The 20,829-nt window shown below is 44.8% G+C and overlaps 1 protein-coding gene across 2 annotated transcripts in view; it reads left to right on the forward strand.

Annotated features, from left to right (window-relative positions):
* The window catches only part of ARHGAP15 (Rho GTPase activating protein 15), a 724,185-nt gene that overhangs the window by 466,471 nt on the left and 236,885 nt on the right, over positions 1–20,829 (forward strand). For both annotated transcript variants that reach the window (XM_088474917.1, XM_088474916.1), the window contains one exon: positions 19,781–19,858. In XM_088474917.1, coding sequence (XP_088331043.1) covers positions 19,781–19,858 — 78 coding nt within the window. The remainder of the gene's footprint in view (positions 1–19,780; positions 19,859–20,829) is intronic.

The following is a 20,829-nucleotide window of genomic DNA, read 5'->3' on the forward strand; positions in this document are numbered from 1 at the left end:
TGGATAACAGTATAGTCCCCCCTCTACACTTATCTTACAAGCTAGAGAGTCTCATCATTCCATGGGTACACTGTCAGCAGCTGCTGCTCCCCTTCTCTCTCCCATGCTGCTTACAGTGCACTGACTGAATTTGTGCCATGTAGCCCTACCCCCCTGCTCGGACTCCACCCTCCCTCTCCTTTTCAATTTCTTCAGCTTGCAGTGCACTGCAGCCTTATCCACATGTGCAGCATACCCCACCCCTCCACCCTTAATCCGGTTTTGAATAAACATTAATATAATCTCTAAACATTTTAGTGAATCACCCAAGAAAATAACAACCAATATATTTTTAAATTTTAAATAATAATCCAAATTTCCAATGGCCAACAAGAGTGACCTGTCGGAAACAAAGGGCACCAGAGTTTTATACAATCAGTGTTGTTTGGGGGAAGTGGGCATGGCTACACTAATGCATACAGTACCTCACAACTTTTTGAATTCCAGGCACATGTGCAAAAGGGTATGTGGCCTTGTGTCCGTGAGGCCATGCCCCCTATGTATGATTTTTGGGGGCGTGACTACGTGTCACTCCCACATTTCTTGTCATGCTGGAGGCTTGCCAGCACTCCGGGAGCTGCTGGGAAGCCCCAGCCTCTCCTACAGGGTGGATGAGGCGCTCATGTGCGCATGATCCATTCCCCGCTGCTTAGTTATGCACAGAGCAATGGTGTCAGAGTGTATACCCAACCTCCCCCAAGCTCACAAAAGACACTGTGGACCACGAGTGGGACAGTGAGACAGTGGCCGAAAAACTGTACTGTCTCTATGAATTGGGACGGTTGGAAGGTATGCTAATGTTTACAAGTTTGTGGGCTCCTTATCATAAGATACATTTAAAATAAGAGTATAAAAAATGTATTGACAATAGCATTGTAAGTCTGCTACCAACAGCATTATCCTGTTCTCAGGTATCTAGCATTACAGGATTCATTTTCCTATACAGACATTCACTTTGATGGGCACTCCGGCAATTTTCAAAGAGCATTGTAGAAATCATTTTACAAACATACAACAAGGAAAGATATTAACACAACAGCATGCCCTAAATCAAACAGAAACAGCATATCATAAGAAAAACACATGTATCTTGTGACTATGCACAAACACAGAAGCGGCTGTTCATTTAAATGTTTCTGACCTGTACAAATAGGGCCTCATTCAGAATGAGATGTAATTGTGATTTGTGGATTTTCTTTAATTTGCGCACTGCTTGTCTCTTTTCGTACGACTACCATGAGCGTTGCCATTGAGCACACTTAGGGGCCTGGAAGTGGGTCAGGAATGGACTTGCAAGTGCGTGCATTCATGGGCATTGGTGCAGTGTGCGTGCATTCATGGGCATTGGTGCAGTGTGCGTACATTCATGGGCATTGGTGCAGTGTGCATGCATTCATGGGCATTGGGTACGTTTTTGGACGTGTATTTAGTGCAACTAAAATGGTATCGTTACCATTAATGTTTGGGAAAATACAGGGTCACGATACTTTTCAGGCTTTTCAAGTGATATTATTCACTTTGACATGTGTGCATTAGTTTTAATTTATTGGTATGTTATTATGTTTATTATGTTTTTTTCATGCATTGTACTGTGGGCTGATTCACAGGCGCTCGCTATTTGCGAGCGCTCGATCTGAATAAGGGCGGTTTTAAAAAAAAATTAAAAATCCGCCTCCAGGCCGCTCGCATAGTTGTGGGTGGCCACCCACAGCTTTTGCGAGCGGCCTGGCGATGGTCGCGATTATCGCGACCATCGGGCTTGCGACGAGACCCTTGTGGTAGGGTCTCGGTTCCCGCAAGCCCAAGTGAACTTCCTGCTCTAATAGAGCAGGAAGTTCACTACTGACATCACGAATGATGTCAGTAGGGCTGCCCACAAACGGCAGGCGTTCCTTCGGGAACGCCTCCGTTTATCCAGCTACCCCCCCTAGCCGCCTACAAAACGGGGCGAGCTGTCGATCAACATCGACAGCCGCCCCGTTTTGTAGCGAGCCCTGGGGCGAGTGACGTTCTCACTCGCTCCAGGGCTCGCGCACGCGAGCGGGTCTGAATCAGGCCCTGTGTATTTACATATTTTATGATGTATATTGAGATAAATTATTTACATAATCCAGTTGTGCGCACTCTCTATTTCTTTTATTTTAGTCATTTAATTTTGGGGATCAGCACTCCTTACGTTAGAGTGAGAAGCAGTGGGATGTAAATATTCCACAAGAGCGCCCGTTTTTTCCTGTTTGGTACCTTGCAACTATAATGGCCAGTGAAAAGTCGCAAACATAGCCTACTGAAAGGAAACACTTGCCGACTTTGAAATGCTTCTCTCTGGGAGAAGCTTGGAGAGGAGATGCAGCTGACTGCTCTGGGAGCCGTCACGTCATTAGGCCTCGTCCCCGTTGCCACAAAAAGCAACAATGTGCAGATCCGTGGGGAGAGAGCAGGGTGAGACATACGTGATTTTTGGCATTGTAGCCCTGCCACTTCATACAAATCCACAATTCCTGGTAATTATCTCCCATCCTGCCCAATTCACCAAGAAGTGGGCAGGATGCGGGAGATCCACCCACTCTTCCGGAGGTGCTGGGGACTACACGAAAAATCTGGAGTCTCCCACCCCTTCCGGGAGAGTAGGTATGTTGAGGGAACTGCTTTGACCCTGGTGTAAGTGCATACATGCCTACCCTCCCGGTTTTTGCGGGAGGCTCCCGATTTTTCGGGTAACCCCCCGCACCCCCGGAAGGGTAGGCATTTCTCCCGCATTCTGCCCACTTCCTAGTGAAGTGGGCAGAATTAGGAGAATACCCGCGGCAATCGCGAGTCTCCATGAAGGGGGCGGGGCTTAAGCTGTGATTCTGCATGAATCACAGAATTTGGTCCCGCCCCCTATGTAAATTGTGCCCAATCGCGGCAATTTTACCGCGAGGGGGCGGGGCTTAATGACGCGAATCGTCAAGCCCCGCCCCCGTCGGCCCCCTGCTGCATCTCTTACCCGGGCTTCTCCCGGGAAGAGAATGTTAAAGGTAGGCAACCCTGTGTAAGTGTAAAGCTGATAATGATAATTCTGTGCAAATCCAATAAAACTGCTGCAAACAATGTATTAAAGGTGATTTTACACTGAAATGCCACCTAGGGGAGGAAGCCGTAGCTTCAGACTTGCGAATGCTATTGCTTCTGAATGCAATTTGCAATTCCATTTACTTGCAGCTCTAAATAAGGCCTACAGTGTGTAGTCAGCCATTTTGTGCCTTTCACGATTGAGGCATGAAAATATTAGTGCCTCAGTAATGTCACTAGTGAGTTGACAGACTGCTCATAAAAACTGGATCAACTCACAAAACGACAGACTTGATGCGAAATGCCAAATGCTTTGGTTCCTGAGTTGTGCACCTACATTACTGTAGGTAGTCCTCCTAATCTGATCTCTCGAGAGACACCACCGCAATATAGAAATGTGAACTGCTGCATGTTAGCAGATACGCTATCTAGGAGCCGCAGAAAGTATAATTAAAATGGAAGCTATATTTCAGTACAAACATGATCAAACACATTCTGCAAACTTAACATGGAGGATAGGATCGCAGCTGCGATTACGCATGCAGTCTCACTGCGATGATATGCTAATCCACTGTGATTGCTATGGCGTCGCAGCACAACATAAGGACACCCACCTTACCTTACACACATCAGTAATACTTAGCAAGACTGCAAAACCATTGGTAACATCGAGTACCATCGCAGCATCACGCACACTTGCACAAGATACAGTATCACCTATCTCAGGAATTGCTAACCTCGTCACACGCAGTGAGTACACAAGCTGCATATGGCATCGCAGTGGATAATTTATGCATGCCCATGCAACGGAGTTGAAATACACTGGCACACCTGCGTTTCGCCGACCACCCCAAATGGTACTTCCTGTCATTCACTCTGCGATGGGTCTGCGTAGTCGCAGTTGTGGTCCTTGCTGAATAAGGCTCAGAGTCTGTATGAACACATCCCCTAGCTATCTTCTTTTCTATCTAACTTTGGTGCTGATTCAGCATTGCACGTATTATCGGGAATCTGCGCATGCGCAGAACCCGTTCTGCGAATGTGCAGAACAGGTCCTGCGTGATCACACGCAGCCCCTTCTATGCCTCTACTGGATTGACAGGCAGAGTCATTTACGGGGTGTTCCTGGAAATGAGGGGGTGTCCACCCTATTTTCTGGGAGTGGCAAGGCCAAGGGCTGCGCCCACAGATGCAGTTTCCTGGCCTCACAAGCCGGCCAGCCTGAGTAAATTGAGGCTTACTCAAGTGACCATCGGCCTGGCGCGTCCACCAATGCAACCAATGGTCGCTATGGTGATCCCAGCCTGTGACCTCGGTCACAATGCTGGGATTGCAAATGCAGCAAGGGGTGTCATACACATCCTGCTGTATTTGCATATTAGCAAAGACAGAATTGCAAACCTGTCTGCATGCAGCTTTGCAATTCTGTCCAAAGCTGCATCAACCCCTTTATCAGCAGCTGAACACCGATGACATCTACATGTACAATGAAAACGGTTGAGAACAGTGGTTGCAATATCAAAATGACACATGTCTAACAGTGCACCTAGGGGGTCATTCAGACCCACTCGCGAGCGGCAGTACACTCGCTAGTGGGTCGATGTTCCCCACTGCGCATGCGCACGACGGAGGGAGCTCCGTTGTGCGCATGAGCGAGACCCGGGGAGCGACAGGCTTCCCATCGCTCCGGGTCTCGCACCAAAGAGGGCGTGCTGTCGATGTTGATTGACAGCACGCCCCCTTTGGTGGGCGTGCCGGGGGCGTGGCGGCCAGACGGAGGCGTTCCTATGGGAACGCCTACCGTCTGAAGCCGGCCCCACTGACATCACTAGTGATGTCAGTGGGAGTGATTTTGGCTCTGATAGAGCCAAAATCACTCCAGGGCTTGTGGCAGGGAGACCCTACCGCAGGGTCTCCGTCGCAAGTCCGATGGTCGCGATGGTCAAGACCATCGCGACCATCTTTTTGGACGCTCGTTTATGCTGTGGGTGGTGACCCACAGCTATACGAGCGTCCAGGAGGACGCTCCATTTTCATGGAGGAGGGCCCTGATTCAGAGCGAGCGCTCTGGTCAGAGCGTCCGGCTCTGAATCAGGCCCCTAGTCTGTAAATTAATTACAAATGCACTTTATACGCTCAAATTTAATTTGGCGCACAGCACTATTTGTGCCTCGCCATTTTGCAGTATAATCAAAGTGCACTCATCGCTTAAACATTCTCAATGAACCAACATGTTCTGTTTCTAATATGATCATGTTAAGAGTCGTTAAAGAAAAAATAATTGCACATCAAGTTAATAGAATACATTAAAAGTGCAGTTATTTTGTAAAGCCATGGTATTTTTTGAAAGAGAAAAGATCATTTCAGTTTTCAATCATATTGCTCTATGCACCGTGTGGCCTAGTTATTCTAAAGATATATTTAAAGTTCTTGTATTTATATCATTAAATTAGAATTGAGTAAACTAATTAGTTGTCAGTTAGTTCTGAAAATTAATTAGTGCAAAGGTTGTAATGTGTAAAATGCAATCTGTTCAGGAGAAGCCATGTAGACAGTACAGCCAATACTGTATATTATGTTTATATTTCTTGAGCATTTGCTTATGGACTTGTTATTATTATTATTATTATTATTATTATTATTATTATTAATAATCATAATCATAATAATAATCATAATAATAAAACATTTTTTACTTATATACTGTAGCGTCATACCTCCCAACATCTTTCTAGTTCGGATGCCGTCTGTGTCACTACGGATCCCTCTCCCGATAACTTATGCGATAAGTGTAATGACTGTTTTGGAGGATACCCCACAAATTTCCATTCGTAAATAGACCCCTCTATGACCCCATGCATACATATTGCAAGATGTATGAAAAAAAACAACCGTTTGTTATGTTTAGCAGTAAGCGCAGTCTCATCAATTCATTATGAGGCTTGTATATCCCAGTAGGCTCTTATTTTAACATGACAAAAACAAACACAAATGTAAGCTAGTTTATTCAACACGACTTCAAAACTATTTATTTTTGTAGTAAACAGTCTTCTACTAACTTTTCTAAATACAGCAAAATGTTATTAAAATTGTATTGTTCAAAAACAAAAAAACAAACAAAACTATATATCTGAAAAAATATAAGATGTACATTTGTTGACTAGAGCAAAAGCTTGGTTTGGCGAACTTTAAAGTGTAGTGTTAAACCTCCCTATACTAATATGAGATTTCTTTCATTTACATTTATTACACATAACTTTAAAAGTGTATTGATAATAATTTTGTATGAATTTAATTTAGCAAAAAAACTCAATATTTAATGTTACATATTTGGAGCTGCAACTGTTGTTTATTGTTACTCTTCTCCAGTTTCTCTGACTTATCATGTTTTTCTATACTATGGGCCTGATTCAGAGCCGCTCGCGAGCGCTGCTCGATGTTTGGCCACTGCACATGTGCCGCGTCTGGCATGCACATGCAGGAGCCCCGCCGAGCGACTGAACTTCAGTTGCTGTGGGGCTCGCTACAAGACTGGGCGGCTGTCGATGGTGAGTGACAGATCGCCCCGTTTTGTAGGCGGGTAGGGGGGTGGCTGCACAAACGCAGGCGTTCCCTTAGGAACGCCTGGCATTTGTGGGAGGACCTACTGACATCACTAGTGGACTTACTGCTTTATTAAAGCAGGGAGTCCACTCAGGCTTGCAGCAGCTAAGACCCTACCCCAGGGTCTTGTCGCAAGCACGATGGTCGCGATAATCGCGACAGTCTCCAGCCCGGTCGCACAAGCTGTGGGTGGACACCCACAGCTTTGCGAGCGGCCTGGAGACAAAAAAATTAAATAAAAAATACGCCCACCGACCCTGCAAGCTGCTTGCGGCATCGAGCGGGTCTGAATCAGGGCCTATATACTCTATTTACACAGTATCAGTACCATTTCCCCCATGAGGCAAGGAAACAACCTTGTCTCAGAGGTAATCTTTATAGGGTGGAACATACTAGAGGTGGCATAAATGTGGTTTTCCTTTGGCTTCAGGTTTCCAGCATGTCTCTCTCCACTTCTCCCTGATTGAATATAGCAACAACTGCAAGCTGAGTGTTACTTGAGTGACTATTCTGGAGGACCAATAGATGGCGCAGTAACCAAAGTTATTATAGTGTAGTTTCTCTTCAAGAACCTTATAGTCCTCCATGTTACGTTGTGAAATTTATTATGAACTGGTCACACCTAGTTGCTTTTGAAAATTGCTTTTGCTAATGTCAAATTGATCACAAGTCGCTTTTATAGACGCATCTTGCATGTTTTCGTACGCAACCGAGTTACATCGCCAATTACGAAAGGGCATAACTGGAAGGTAACAGGGTATGCACACAAAGGCACAGTTACGGTAACTGAGGGCATATCAATGGTATTGCAGCTATGTAGAGTTGTGCATATGCCTAATCACATAATTTTTTTCAGACAGATTTTTTTACACCAAGGATAAGGCTGGTGCACGCGATGGCTATGAAACCAGGCATATGGATAAGTGTGATTTGGTTTCTCAGATGCACACAAACCTGCATTTATTTCCTAGCATGCAATGTAGAAGCCATTATGGCAAACTTGTGATCCTCTCTAAAATAATCCTAGAGTGATCAGTAATGTAGAGAGAAAAAAGTTGACTTGATACAGTATGTTATTGTTGTGAAATTGAAAGCACCCTATTTTTAAAAGCATTTCACTTGTTTTAATGCTAATGTCTCTTTAACTAGCAGCTGAGTGTCTGTGTCAGTCTAATCTCTCAGTGAGTGAATGAATTGTTTTAGAAATATCCCTTTATATTACTTGACTTGAAATTTGTGGGTTGTGATTGATGTTTAGCCAAAAACCACAAGTCTTATTTAAAGGCAAAGCCTGATTCTCAAATGGCTCTTTCCTATTTCTAATTTTTAGTTGCAAGATGTAGTTTCTGTAATGGAGGCAGAATAGTGAAGTCACATTGCCAGATTGCAACTGTTAGGAATCTCAGAGAAGATTCACAATGGACTCATACCATGAACATGAAGCTCAGGAGAGTATAGTGAATTGGCTGATCAAGAGTCAATTGATAATAGATATTTAAAGAGTCAATTGATAAAGAGTCGATTGATAAGAAATTGTGAGGAAAAGATGGCTCCTAGTTGAAATGTGACCTTGAGGGTTGAAATGTACTTGGCAGGTTGCAGTCTTGAGGGCTGGTATGCACTTGGCTAGTTGCAGCCTGAATAGCTGGTATGCGCTTGGCTAGTTGTAGTCTTGAGGACTGGTATGCACTTGGCTAATTGTAACCTGAATAGTAGGTATTCACTTGGCTAGTTGCAGTCTTGAGGACTGGTATGCACTTGGCTAGTTGTTGTCTTGAGGACTGGTATGCACTTGGCTAATTGTAATCTGAATAGCAGGTATGCACTTGGCTAGTTGCAGTCTTGAGGACTGGTATGCACTTGGCTAGTTGCAGCCTGAATAGCTGGTATGCACTTGGATAGTTGCAGTCTTGAGGACTGGTATACACTTGGCTAGTTGCAGCCTTAGTAGCTGGTATGCACTTGGCTTGTTGTAGTTTTGAGGACTGGTATGCACTTGGCTAGTTGCAGCCTGAATAGCTGGTATGCACTGAGAAATATGAGGAATTGCTGTAAAAGTTAATTGCTTGCTTGAATATACAGACAATGAATTGCAACTGAATTTGAGGAGTTGAAAATCGGAGATAGTGCACATAGCACTGAATAGCCATGCAGACACCTGGGTGTTATTTAGCTGATTGGCCGCACAGACACAGATAAGCTGCTGAAAGTGCTAGAATGAATAAACAAAAGTTCACAGTGCTGGAGTGTATTTGACACTGCTTTAATGTACTTGCTGGGAATCCACACAGACACTGAGGTGTGGCAGGCTCTGCTCTGTTGTCACTTGCAGGTAAATCACACACACGCTGGGAAGCGGCAGCCACTGCTTAGATCTCACTTGCAGGTAGTACACAGACGCTGAGGTGTGGCAGCCACTGTTCTGATGTATTTGCAGGTAAATCACACACACACTAGGAAGCGGCAGCCACTGCTTAGATGTAACTTGCAGTGAGATCACAGACACTGAACACAAGCAGCTGGAATACACAGAAGGATAACCTCTCAATAGAACCGAAAGCCACAACAAACGCTATAGCCGACATGGAGTGAAGGACTGGCTCCAAATTTTGCGATGCAGGATTTAATCAAAGGCATTTCCTGCAGAGAGCCTTTCCTAATGACTGCTAGTGTGCACCTGAGCCATGCACACAGACAAGACATGATAAACTCGTGTGCAGCTGAATTCAGCACACAGACAGACAGCTAGAGCTGTACACTGACAAGACAGGAATCCGGCTGCCTGCAACAGCCGGAACATGGATCAGGACAAGATGCAGTGTCTAAGCTGGGACCTGCCACCAAGATGATCCGCTATCGCGGATCCTAACAGCAACCTTACATAGATACAACTACATTCTGGTAATGCTGGTGTGTACAGTAGTGTTAGACATCAGTTTACTGCAATATGATTGCTGTTTTACTGAATCAATTCTACACAATAACACATTGAAGTGACCCATTGCCGCTCCACTATCACCACAACCTTTAGTATGGCACATTCAAAGATTTGTAAAGAAACATAATATTTATAAAACAAGTACCAATATCCCATATTGCTGAACTCTTATTAAAACTACTGAATATATTGTTATCACTGTATCTTCCATGACTTAAGCTGGGTACACACCTAAAAGATATATATGCAGATGATTGTAGTTCATACACATTGAACAACCATCATCTGTTATCTGGCTGAAGATAAGGTTTGGGGTCACATGGTACAACCCGCTTTGTGAAGAATTTACCCTCCTGCCCACTCTTTAGTTTGGTTTTGATTGGTTGTTGGCCATTTCCCATTGGTGGGGAAGAATGGCAGGGCATTCAGCTCGGGTGCAGTTGATTTGTCTTTGGGTCACTCATTCTTGAATGAAGTCTGAATCACCCCACCGAGGGCAGCACTACACCCTTCTGGGTGACTTGTTAGGTTGCAAGGTTGAGTTCATGGGCGTAACTACCAAAGGTGCAAGGGGTGCAGCTAATATGGGACCCAAACCTTAGGGGGTCCCATCTTTCTTGTCAAAATTACATGTGTTATATACATTTTTCACCATTGAATGGTACATATGGGTCCTTACAAAATTTTTCTATGGGGCCTTGAAATACCTAGTTACGCCCCTGGGATCGGTATGAATGACCACCGGACGAGAGCCCGGCGGTCTAAATCCCAACACTGGCAGACCGAACAGCGGAGATCCTGATGGAGGTGAGTAAACTACCTAACCTTCCCCTTTCCCCCACCCTAACCCTCATTTAGGGGTGCCTAACCCTAACCTCCCCCCTTAGTGCCTAACCCTAACCTCCCCCCTGGGGTGCCTAAACCTAACCCCTTCTCCCCACACCCTAAACCTAACCCTCCTGGGGGGGGGTGCCTAACCCTAACCTTCCGGGGGTGCCTAATCCTATCCCCCCAGGGTGCCCTAAACCTAACCGCCCCCCCCCCCCCGTGGCTATGAGGATGCGTGGACCATACTTACCTCATTCTGTTCTGCTTTGTTCTAGATTCCGGCATCGGGATTATGATAGGCGTCGGTATTTCGACGCCTATCAATAATCCCTAGCAGGCATTCTGCCACACCCCTGGATAACTTGGATACCCCAAGAGCTGGATTAAGGCTTTGAGGGACCCTGGGCACTTAAGACTGGGGGGATCTAAAGAGCATAATTTGGGACATGGGGATTGTGTTCTCGTGTGTAAGCCTTTCATGCACACATGAAGAGGGGGCATGGCCACACATCACGTCCCCAGTTCATGTCACACTGGAGGTGTGTAAATAGCTTCCCCGGCCTTGCAGAGCAGGTGAGAGTGTTCCCTTCCCTACCTTTCCTCCCTGAAATCCAGCACAGTGTTGACAAACTTGAGGTGACTGAGGGGGTATGCATACATACATAGAGCTGATGTATCAAGCATCACATTTTGTATGCGATACATCCCGACACCTACCATATGCAGTGGCATTTATTAACGCTGTATTCATGAAGATTTTCCATTATTTATGCAAAAGACAGCTGCGATAAGAGCTGTCCTTTGTGACCTGGGAGTCCTACAGCAAATGTGCAGCTGCGGAGAACACTCCTTTTGAGGAGTTATGCGGAAAGAAGCCCATAGGCTTCTATAGGCAATGCCATCTATCGACGGTGATGATGAAAAGAGCCCTATGGGACCTATACACAAGACACACGTTAGTCTTTAGATAATTTATAGAGGCTGCAGCTGGTTCACACAGGAGCCAAAATTACTATATCCCTCATCCTAGCACCCTGGAGAGGAGAGAGCTGAATTATGATGGAGGCTTTTGCAGTAGAGGAGAGCTGAATAGCAGACCATAGTTCTTTGGAGTAACTTGACATGACTGTGATTGGCATGCTGCTAGGAGGGTACTCCCACAGGCACAGTAACAGGGGCTTATTAATATAGTTGTTGAGCTCCTGGTACAGAATGGCATTTACCAGGTCCCTATTAAGACTTCTTGTGGTCTTAGGGAAGATACTGATTTTGGGCCCCTCAGTATCTGCTGTTCACATGTCAGGAGCCTAGGCTGCCTAATGGATGATCCAGGTTTACACACACTTCATCCAGTGACAGTGCTGGGGGTTATTGCAGGTTGTTTTGGGCACAATCTCCAGTAAAATAGTGGGGCCCAGAGGTTTAATACTACAGTGTCACCTAAGTGATTTATTTCTCACATATGTTCAGCTGATGCACTGTACATTTTCCTAGGTGGAACTGGAAAAACAAAGTGAAGCAGCGTTCTCTTATAACATGGAAGCTGTTTCCCCTTTACTTTAATGTGTCATGATCCTGAAGTTACTGTATAAACACTGCCCTTTTCTAGATGACATCGCCCTTTTGAAAAAAAATGTGTTTAATGCATCCTGAGAGACTAAATTGCTGGAAGAAAATGTTGTCAAACTGAAGTCATGTACAATCCTGAGAGCACATCATACTGAGCGATTAAACTGCCCAAATCATTCAATTTATAAGTTAGCTTTTTCAATCTCCAAAAATGTTTCCAAAAAAAAGAAGCAACTGGATGTATACAGTTCTTTTCATATAGAATACTTTGCCACAGATTCTTCATCCAAACATATGGCAGGAATTCTGTGCTCTTGGAGAACCCTGCTTCTTCTACTATCTGACAGTCAGTCAGTGCTTCCATGTCTACTCTCCCTCACATCAAGACGATGCCTCTGTCAAACATTCTTGGTCCTCATACAATCATGCAGGTTGGTAGGGTACTGCCTCCTCAAGGATCAGCAACGTATGTACTGATATACTCCTTGCTGCTGTAAAAAGAGGGGGGACACAGATGTGCATGAAATGAAGACAAAAATGGTTATCTGACCCCAATCAAACTCATCTTGAAAACAGTCTGTTAAAAACATAACAAGCAGAATATAACTTACAAACATACAAACATCCAATTACTATTCATTCACCATGAAAAGGTGAATATAATAATTTAAGGTTCCCTGTAGCTTAATATCAGGTGTGTCACTTTTAACACAGTTAATGCTTAAAATGTTTTCAATTATTACTGATTTTTCAGTTCATACTCAGCTGCTAATGCTTTACAAGGAAGGATTACAATTTTGGTTTGGATACATGTATACCCTATTTTTGTAGTCTATAGTTGTTATTATTGAGTTCTTTGAACTACATCCACCTTACTTACGCAACTCAATAAGAGCATCCTAAGTTTGCCAGATTGGTACTAGACCATGCAGAGCAGAATTGTACTGTTCCTACCAGCCACCACTTCCTCCAAAACAGTCTGGCGCAGACGTGGTCAGAACTACTATACATGTAATTTCTTTCTGTCATACGTCTTTATTGAACGTCAGTGTCCTTGTGTTTCACAATGTTTGGCTTTTTTTAGACAAAGGTGCCTTTAAAGTTGTTTTGTTTGAAAATTGTTCACAGAATCACGACTTTAAAACCTTCGAGTCAGTTCTCTCTTCTAAGTTACACTTGGCCTAAATGTGTTTCTAAAATAATATATCTGCGATCCAGCTAAGGGAATGTGGTCACAAAGCCAATGCCCAAATTGGTTTGGTTTTGGCTAAACTTGAAAAGTTCTTGGAGAGGAGCAATGTGGCTCGTGAAAATTATAATTGGAGTAATATTTCTGAGGGTCTGCCTATGTTATATAAACTGTGCGAGATGCTAATCAGACTCCAGAGTGAGAAAAAGATCCACATTCGGGATAATTTTCTACATTTACAGCAAAAAACATAAAAATACTACAAAATAAGAAAATAAGAGGGAATGAACAGTAACACAAGAGTGATATATACAGTATATGTTGTTCTTTTTTAAATTGTTGCCTGATGAAGGCACCTTAATGTCCCAGTAGTTAGCGATATAATTTTTTCCTGTCTCTTGGTTAGTTATTATGTGTATATATCTTTTCCAGCTATCTTTATAAGGCTTCAGTGCTACACATGTGTTTCTTTCATCTTACTTTTTTATTTCAAATTGAATAAAAATATTTAGCATTTTGGTGAATAATGTACATTTTTTGGAAGCTTTTCTTGCCCGCAGGCCATGGTCATAGAGGCATCTGCAGGGCTCCCGGATGGTCCATCTCACAGCCAGAGGCGTAGCAAGGAGCTGCAGCATCCCGAGCAGGCACATTCTATGACGCCCCATCCTCCAGTACAGAAATGTGTCTGGGGACTGATCATAGCCAGAATGTGGTGCTAAAATGCAGCATGTACTCGAAGCGCAGCACCCACTATGTGTTTAGTGTATGTCTGGGAGGCCAGGAGGGGAAAACTGTATGTTTTGTGGGCTGGGGGGCAGGGTGACTGATTTCTGTTCCTTGGGTGGGGGGGAGGGGCAAGTGGTGTATGTTCCTTGGGCTAGTGCGGGTAGTGTTTGTCCCTGGGGCCAGGGGCATAGGGTGGACAGTGTATGTCCCTAGGGCTGGGGGGGAGGGAATTTGGTAGGGTGGATAATCTATGTCCCTGGGTTGGAGGAGGTACTTTGTCTAGGGGGCCGGAGGCATGGGTGTAACTACCATAGGTGCAAGGCATGCAGCTGCTATGGGGCTCAGAGCTTAGGGAGCCCGTCATCCTTGTCAAAGTTACATGTGTTATATACATTTTTCACCATTGGGTGATACATAAGGGCCCTTTCAAACTTTGCTATGGGTCCCTCAAATACCTAGTTACTCCTCTCGCCTGGATTTATTTTTTAAATGATAATACGTTTTGAAAAAAAAGCTAAAATCTTGTAATTTTTTCAATCCAAAACCCAAAATTCAGATTTAAAATCCGAATTCCTAACCGCTGGTAAATTAGAACCGCGACTCGGATTTATCCGGATTCACCAAATTCGGGTGGATTCGGATTTCTGGAGAAGCGAACCACACATCTATATTTAAAATGTAGCGCTTTTTTTCACACTTACCAGAATCATTATTGTATGAATTTTTCTGTTTTAATAATTATATTACACTTTTCCTTTCACTTTATCATGTCACAATAATTCACTTAAACTAATTTATTAACATTATATTTTTGTGACCAATGTGCAGGGTATGCAGTCGGGATATCATATCCTGGCATATCCTGGCAAGGGTCTAAAGACAGGCGTCGATATGCCGACGCCTGTCATTAGACATACGCCGGGAGCCCGATGCCCGGAATCCCGGTCGAAGGGACGTCGGGCGCCGAGTGCGGATAGCCGCGGGGGGGGAATGGTTAGGTTTAGGGTTACCGGAGGGGACTTATAGTTAGGCACCCCCCCGGGGGACTTAGGTTTAGGCGGCGGGGAAGGGGGGGGGGTTAGGTTTAGGCACTTAGAGGGGGGATTAGGGTTAAGCACTGGGGGGGGAAGGTTAGGGTTAGGCACCCCTAAGGGAGGGTTAAGGGGTAGAAATAGGTTAGTATATACTTACTTTTGATGATCAGGATTTCCTCCTCTGTCGGGATGCCGCTGTCGGGATTCCAACCGCCGGGCATGGGTCCAGCGGTAAATCATACCGATTTCATGTGCAGTCAACCAAGCATGGTTCTTAGGGGATGTAGTTAGGAAGCCGGCGGTCGAAATGCCGACCGCCGTCTTCCCGACTGTGAAATCCCGGCATGGGACTAATGATAGGCATCTAAATACCGCTGCCTATCATCAGCCCCACGCCAAAATCCTGACGCCCGGCACACCAATCGCTTAGCCGCGGGGAGGGAGGGTTAGGATTAGGAACTCCCGGGGGGACTTAAGGTTAGGCACCCCCCGGGAAGGTTAGGTTTAGGATAGGAGAAGAGGGGGTTAGAGTCAGGCACCACCGGGGGGAGGTTAGGTTTAGGCCCCCCCCGGAAGGGTTAGGTTTAGGGTGCAGGGAGGGGGGTTAGGGTTAGGCACCCCTGGGGCGAGGTTAGGGTTAGGCACCCCTAAGGGAGGGTTGGGGGGGTAGAGAGGTAGGGATAGCCTACTTACCTCCCCTGTCGGGATCTTCAGTTGATGGCCTTCCGGCATCAGCATTTCATTTGCCGGGCTTTGGTCCGGCGGTGATTCATACCAATTCTGTTCTTAGCATTTATATATGACCCTATTCTGCACACAGGTATAATCTGCTTCTCTGAGAACCTTGCACCTGTGGTGATACCTCCATCTCCATTCACTCAGATAAGGCACATGCTTACAGCTGGTTGTACATCTGCCTATATAAATAAAAAATGGATAATCTAATTACTAAATTGTAGCTATATATGAGGTATCAATAGCAGTCTGAATAATGCCCACAAAGTGGAATAGTTGATGGTTTATCATATCTACAATAGTAAATTAAACTGGTAATTAATAATTATTATTCATTGCAAATCAACTGATTTTCTTTTTGGATGAAAACTAATAAACTTTCAACAGTTACTATTACTAACATCTATTGTGCAATGTAATATTTATAACTGTGCGCATATATGTTGGTATTTGGAGTGTGCTTCCTCCATAATGATCTATAAGTAAAGCATCTCCTTTACCAAGATGGCCTCCGTTAAGTACTATGCACATGCACGCCATCTTGGATTCTCTTGTGTTTGAGCATCACAGTAGTACACAGCTGTGTACTACTCAGATCCGTGAGTAGTATAGCTGCTAAGGTCCAGCTATAACTGCCTACATACATACGGCTGGTGCTGTGTAAGTCCCGTTCCATCTACACTGCCTGTATGTGTGACAGTGAGTACGGCTGTACAATACCTCTTGCGCTGCAATAAACCAAAGTTCTATACACCTGTTGTGTTTGACACTATATTATTTCCACTGGTGTCTACTATTTATAAATTGTGTCCACCACAATATAGTACACATACAGTATATCAACAGAATGGGATTGAAATGTCGGCGGCTGTTTAGCCCCTGGTTCAAATCTCGACAGCAGATGCCCGACTGGATCAAGATCCCGACTGGGGCAGGTAAGTACCCTAACCCAACCCTGTCCCCCACTAACCCTCCCTTAGTGGTGCCTAACCATAACCTCCCCCCGGGAGTGCCTAACCCTAACCTTCCCCTCTAGAGGTGCCTGACCCTAATCTCCCCCCCAAACCTAACTCTAGCACTGTTAGACTCAATAATCCTAACCTCCCCCATAGCTAACGCTAAGGGCGCCCTGGACTTACCTTAATTCGGGATGGCGTCATCTGCGTTCTGGCATCGGGATTATGATAGGCGTTGGTCTTTCAACACCTATCATAAATCCCTAGCCGGCATTCCGATGCCGGGATTGTGACCGCCGGCCTCATCCCATATCAACAATATATACAGTATGGATATGATATGTCTAAAATTGTAGCTTTATCTTGCACATTGTATGGCAGAATTTACAACCTGTTATGTAGCTGTCAATACTGCTGCCATATGCTTAGGCTTAACCTGTAGAGTGCCTGCGTGTAACTAGTTAAGATCAAGATCCATGGCAGGGTATGCAGTCGGGAAGCCGACTGTCGGGATTAGGTCCGCCGGCTTCCCGACTGCATACCCTGCACATTGGTCACAAAAATATAATGTTAATAACTTAGTTTAAGTGAATTATTGTGACATGATAAAGTGAAAGGAAAAGTGTAATATAATTATTAAAACAGAAAAATTCATACAATAATGATTCTGGTAAGTGTGAAGAAAAGCGCTACATTTTAAATATAGATGTGTGGTTCGCTTCTCCAGAAATCCGAATCCACCCGAATTTGGTGAATCCGGATAAATCCGAGTCGCGGTTCTAATTTACCAGCGGTTAGGAATTCGGATTTTAAATCTGAATTTTTGGTTTTGGATTGCAAAAATTACAAGATTTTAGCTTGTCATATCCCGGCAAGGGTCTAAAGACAGGTGTCTATATGCCGATGCCTGCGATTAGACATACGCCGGGAGCCCGACGCCCGGCATCCCGACCGAAGGGACGCCCGGGCGCCATTCGCGGATAGCTGCGGGGGGGAAGGTTAGGTTTAGGGTTCCCGAGGGGACTTAGGGTTGGGCACCCCCTCGGGAGGTTAGGTTTAGGCTAGGAGAAAGGGGGGTTAGCGTTAGGCACCCCCGGGGGGGGTATTTGGGTTAGGCACTGGGGGGGAAGTTTAGGGTTAGGCACCCCTAAGGGAGGGTTAGGGGATAGAAATAGGCTAGTATATACTTACCTTGGACGATCGGGATTTCCTCCTCTGCCGGAATGCCGCTGCCGGGATTTCAACCGCCGGGCATGGGTCCGGCGGTAAATCATACCGGTTCCCCATGGCAGGGTTAGTAAGGGGGACATGAGGGCAACTGCTCCCAGGCCAATCCAGTTTTTATCAGATGAGAACCAGTACAGAAGATAACTTGGGCTTCTATCTGTGCTATGAATTAGTGCCCCAGTCAGTGCATAGTATGTATAGTCTCTATGTGGTAGTGTATTTTCATATTGTGTCTAACTTTCCATTTCTACTGTACTTACTATATTAACTATGGTTTCCCCACAAATCAGGGCAGGACAGAGTGTAATTATCCTGCTGGATCCATTGGGCCTGATGCAGAGTTCAATTAATTTGTTATACCAATCTCTGTGGTGAACCCATTTACTATCAGTATGCTTGATACATAATCCTGCACCCTTGCCTTAAGCCATCTCTGCAATGCTCAGACTTGGGTTGGCTAAACCTCACTGGATATAATAATTATCAAACAAACAATTGAAATTAAAGTAATTTTAATCAATGCTTCTAACAGGAGCAACTGGAAAATTATGATTTGTACATCATGTTATCATCATGTGGTATATATTATTTATTTATTCATTTGTATTGTAGTTTGTAGTTTTAACAATATGCTCTATCTAATTTAACTTTAAAAAAAACATTCTGGGATCTCAAAATTTTTTGCTATTGTCATTTTGTTTTTTTCATTATTTCTGAGATTGCATTTTTATGGCTGTAGCCAGTTAACAGCAATGTGCGATCACAATGTGTGGTTCCCTAAAATGATAGCCCATCATCGCAGATTTTCCGGTGTACCTATGGGATGTTGGAGGTCACAAAGGGATGTAGTTATGACACCAGCGGCTTCTAAATCCCGATGGCTGAAGCCCAACAAAGGACTTAATATAGGCATCGAAATACTGACGCTTATCTTAATCCCGACGCCGCAATACAGAAGGATGCCTGTCCGAACGAGGTAAGTCCGGGGCGTCCTTAGTGTTAGCCGCGAGGGAGGAAGGTTAGGTTTAGGTTACACAGCGGGGTTAGCGTTAGGTTTACGCACTAATGGGGAGGATTAAGCTACTAGAAGGGAGGATTAGGGGGGTAGAAGGGGAGAGGGTAAGTATACCTACCCGACCCCTGTCATGATACCAACTATTGGGATGCCGCTGTCGGTATTGTGACAGGAGGCATCTCGACAGCCGGCATTATATACCGATTCCATCCAGGGGCATCTTAAGAGAGGAGGGGGCCCGTGTGCTCTCCCCGTGCGGGGGCCCCCTCCTCTCTTCCCAGTGGCCGGCAGCCGACTGACGTGGCTGGCCAGCCACCAGAGCATTAGTAGACTCCGGGCACTACAGTGTGCCCGGAGTCTACTGCGCAGGCGCAGAACGCATGGAAAATGGCCACGGCGGCCATTTTCCGGTATTCTGAGCAGTGCTGACACCCGCCGCGGGACCACGGACAGGTAAGGTTAAAATTATATGGGTGCAGAGTGTGCGGTGCGGGGCCCCCTGGACCTGGGGGCCCATGTGCCCCGCACACACTGCACCCATTATAGATACACCACTGATTCACAAGGTACCAGAGTTGGAATGCCAGCACCATGTGCCTATCACCTCTATTGATTACCTCCCATACTGTAAATTACTCAGACCAGTTTGAACAGTATTGTTTATTTAATAAGAAATAGCATAGTAATAAATCAGATATAAGCATTCATTTAGATGATTATATTAGACTGGTAATAGCTGATATGTAATTGGTCACTATGACGTACAACACTGCTCGTTATATGCTGCAAAAATCCAAGCAATTCTACGTTGCCTCCTGTGTCCTGTATTATGCACTGTATGTGACACAACCTATTTCTTCTTTCCAGGCTTAGATGCTGGTGGCTTGTACAGAGTCAGCGGGAACTTGTCTACGATACAGAAGTTGCGATTTGTTGTAAACCAGGGTGAGTTCCTCGTGTAACAGACATGTTTTGACTTTTTCACGTCAAAGCCTCGTTGTTCCTGGATGAGAGACCCCGTCTCTCCCACTTTTATTTTCACATTGCAATTTTCATCAATGTTTGGATTCTTGTACGAGCCTTTGATGATAATGTGCTCAGCTTATCTGGAAATGAAAGGAAGAAAGTTTAGTTGTGAGTGTTTGAACTTTTCTAAGCAATAATGGCCACAGGGGAAGACATTTCCTGGAAATTGATGATTGTCTTATAGAGCTAAAAGCCTGTGTCTCATGCTACTCCGTCATTAACTGCAGGAAATGCCCTTCCCATAGGTTAGTGAAGCTATTGTGAGAATTCCCTGCCAATTAGGCCCTCCAACACTAAATAATTACCTAATGCAGCATGTTACTGTATGCCTTTATGTTTGTTGCCTACAAAACTTTATGGTAGTATAAAGGAAAGAGAGAGCGTTTTCTTTAGACTGATGTTATCCATGTTTTGTGACTTTTACTTTTTAGAGAGCACTGCGTCCCGCTCTGTCTTCTCTCTCTACTATACATGCTAGGAACTAGGAGGGAGGCGGGACCTCCAAACTCATTACGGGGTCTATTAACTAAGTGGACGGAGACAAGGTAGCAGCCAACCAGCTTCTAACTGTCATTTTTCAAACACAGACTGTGACATGGCAGTTAGGAGCTGATTGGTTGGTACTAGAGGGTTCGGTTTTATTCTGTTCTTATCGCCAAATTAGTACAAGTTCGGATTAGTTCGGATTTTTCTTATTGGCTATCCAAAACACGTGAGAGCCGATTAGCCAATATGATGCCGTTTATGAGAACCGAACATATCCGAGTAAATCCGAGTAAAACTGAACCGCACATCTCTAGTTTGTACTTTATCTCCATTCACTTTATCTGCATCCAAGGCTTAGTAAATGGACCCCTACGTCACTGCTGGGCTACTGCTCATGTGCGGAT

The sequence above is a fragment of the Taudactylus pleione genome, unplaced genomic scaffold, assembly GCF_031769625.1.
Source record: "Taudactylus pleione unplaced genomic scaffold, aTauple2 ptg000156l, whole genome shotgun sequence".
Lineage (NCBI taxonomy): Eukaryota > Metazoa > Chordata > Amphibia > Anura > Myobatrachidae > Taudactylus > Taudactylus pleione.